This window comes from Lipotes vexillifer, unplaced genomic scaffold (assembly GCF_000442215.2).
Source record: "Lipotes vexillifer unplaced genomic scaffold, Lipotes_vexillifer_v1.1 scaffold1242, whole genome shotgun sequence".
Taxonomy (NCBI): domain Eukaryota; kingdom Metazoa; phylum Chordata; class Mammalia; order Artiodactyla; family Lipotidae; genus Lipotes; species Lipotes vexillifer.
This window is the reverse complement of record NW_006793169.1, coordinates 217,200-218,309: the sequence shown is the minus strand read 5'-3', so window position 1 is coordinate 218,309 and position 1,110 is coordinate 217,200. Positions and strand designations below refer to the sequence as shown.

Genomic DNA, 1,110 nt, shown 5'->3' with positions numbered 1-1,110 from the left:
AAAAAAAAAAAAAAAAAAAAAAAAAAACAAGAAAAAAACAACAAAGGTATTTGCCATCAATAATGCATCGTCACCCTTTGAAAGAAGAAAGGTCTAAATCACCCATGGTTTAGAAAGCTGAACCATATGAAATGTTGCCGCTATTTAACCTGCAAAACATTTTTTTAAAAGAGCAAATTGTAGTTTCTGGTCTACAGATACAGCAATTTCATCTGGTTTAAGGCTGAAGTGAGGGGTGAGCACTTTTGCAGCGATGATGATCATTTAGGCCCGAGGGCTTTGCCCTGATGACTTCTGGAAGGCCGAGGAGAATTAGATTTGTCTTTTTGGTTTTTTTTTTTTGCGGTACGTGGGCCTCTCACCCTTGTGGCCTTTCCCGTTGCGGAGCACAGGCTCTGGACGCGCAGGCTCAGCGGCCATGGCTCACGGGCCCAGCCGCTCCGCGGCACGTGGGATCTTCCTGGACCGGGGCGCGAACCCGTGTCCCCTGCATCGGCAGGCGGACTCTCAACCACTAGCGCCACCAGGGAAGCCCCGATTTGTCTTTTTGGATTTACTTTTGCTTCATTTAGACTGCGGTTTGTTTATTCAGACCATCTTATCCCAATCCCCACAGAGCCTCACAGACAGGCTCGTCATCTTTCCTGGCGTCTGACGCTGTCTCTGTCTTTTCAGATGCCTACACGGAAGACGACCTCATGCTGTACTGGAAGAAAGGCAATGACTCTTTAAAGACAGATGAGCGGATCTCACTCTCCCAGTTCCTCATCCAGGAGTTCCACACCACCGCCAAACTGGCCTTCTACAGCAGCACAGGTGGGGGCGTGGCTAAGACATAGGGCGGGGCTAAGAGAGGGGAGGGGCATCCTCCATCTCAGGAAGCCTGTGAATTTGTTGTCAAGTGAGCAGAGTCTGTGCCACTTGGATTTGAAACCAAGGATCTGGACTTCTAGATCAGGTCTAGAGGGTGGTGAGCATTGGGTGGGGGTGATTTTTTTGATACCTCCAAAGCATCAAAAGTGATAATCTAGCAAATGCTGGTAAGGGCTCCAACATAAACCCCATGCGGAGGTCTGTTTGAGACGACGGCATCGCCAGTTTAGCAGCAGG

At 49.0% G+C, this 1,110-nt stretch overlaps 1 protein-coding gene across 1 annotated transcript in view; it reads left to right on the top strand.

Annotated features, from left to right (window-relative positions):
* Positions 1-1,110, top strand: part of GABRR1 (gamma-aminobutyric acid type A receptor subunit rho1) — a 32,063-nt gene that overhangs the window by 24,418 nt on the left and 6,535 nt on the right. The window contains exon 6 of the mRNA XM_007466251.1: positions 676-816. Within this exon, the coding sequence (XP_007466313.1) occupies positions 676-816 (141 nt within the window). The remainder of the gene's footprint in view (positions 1-675; positions 817-1,110) is intronic.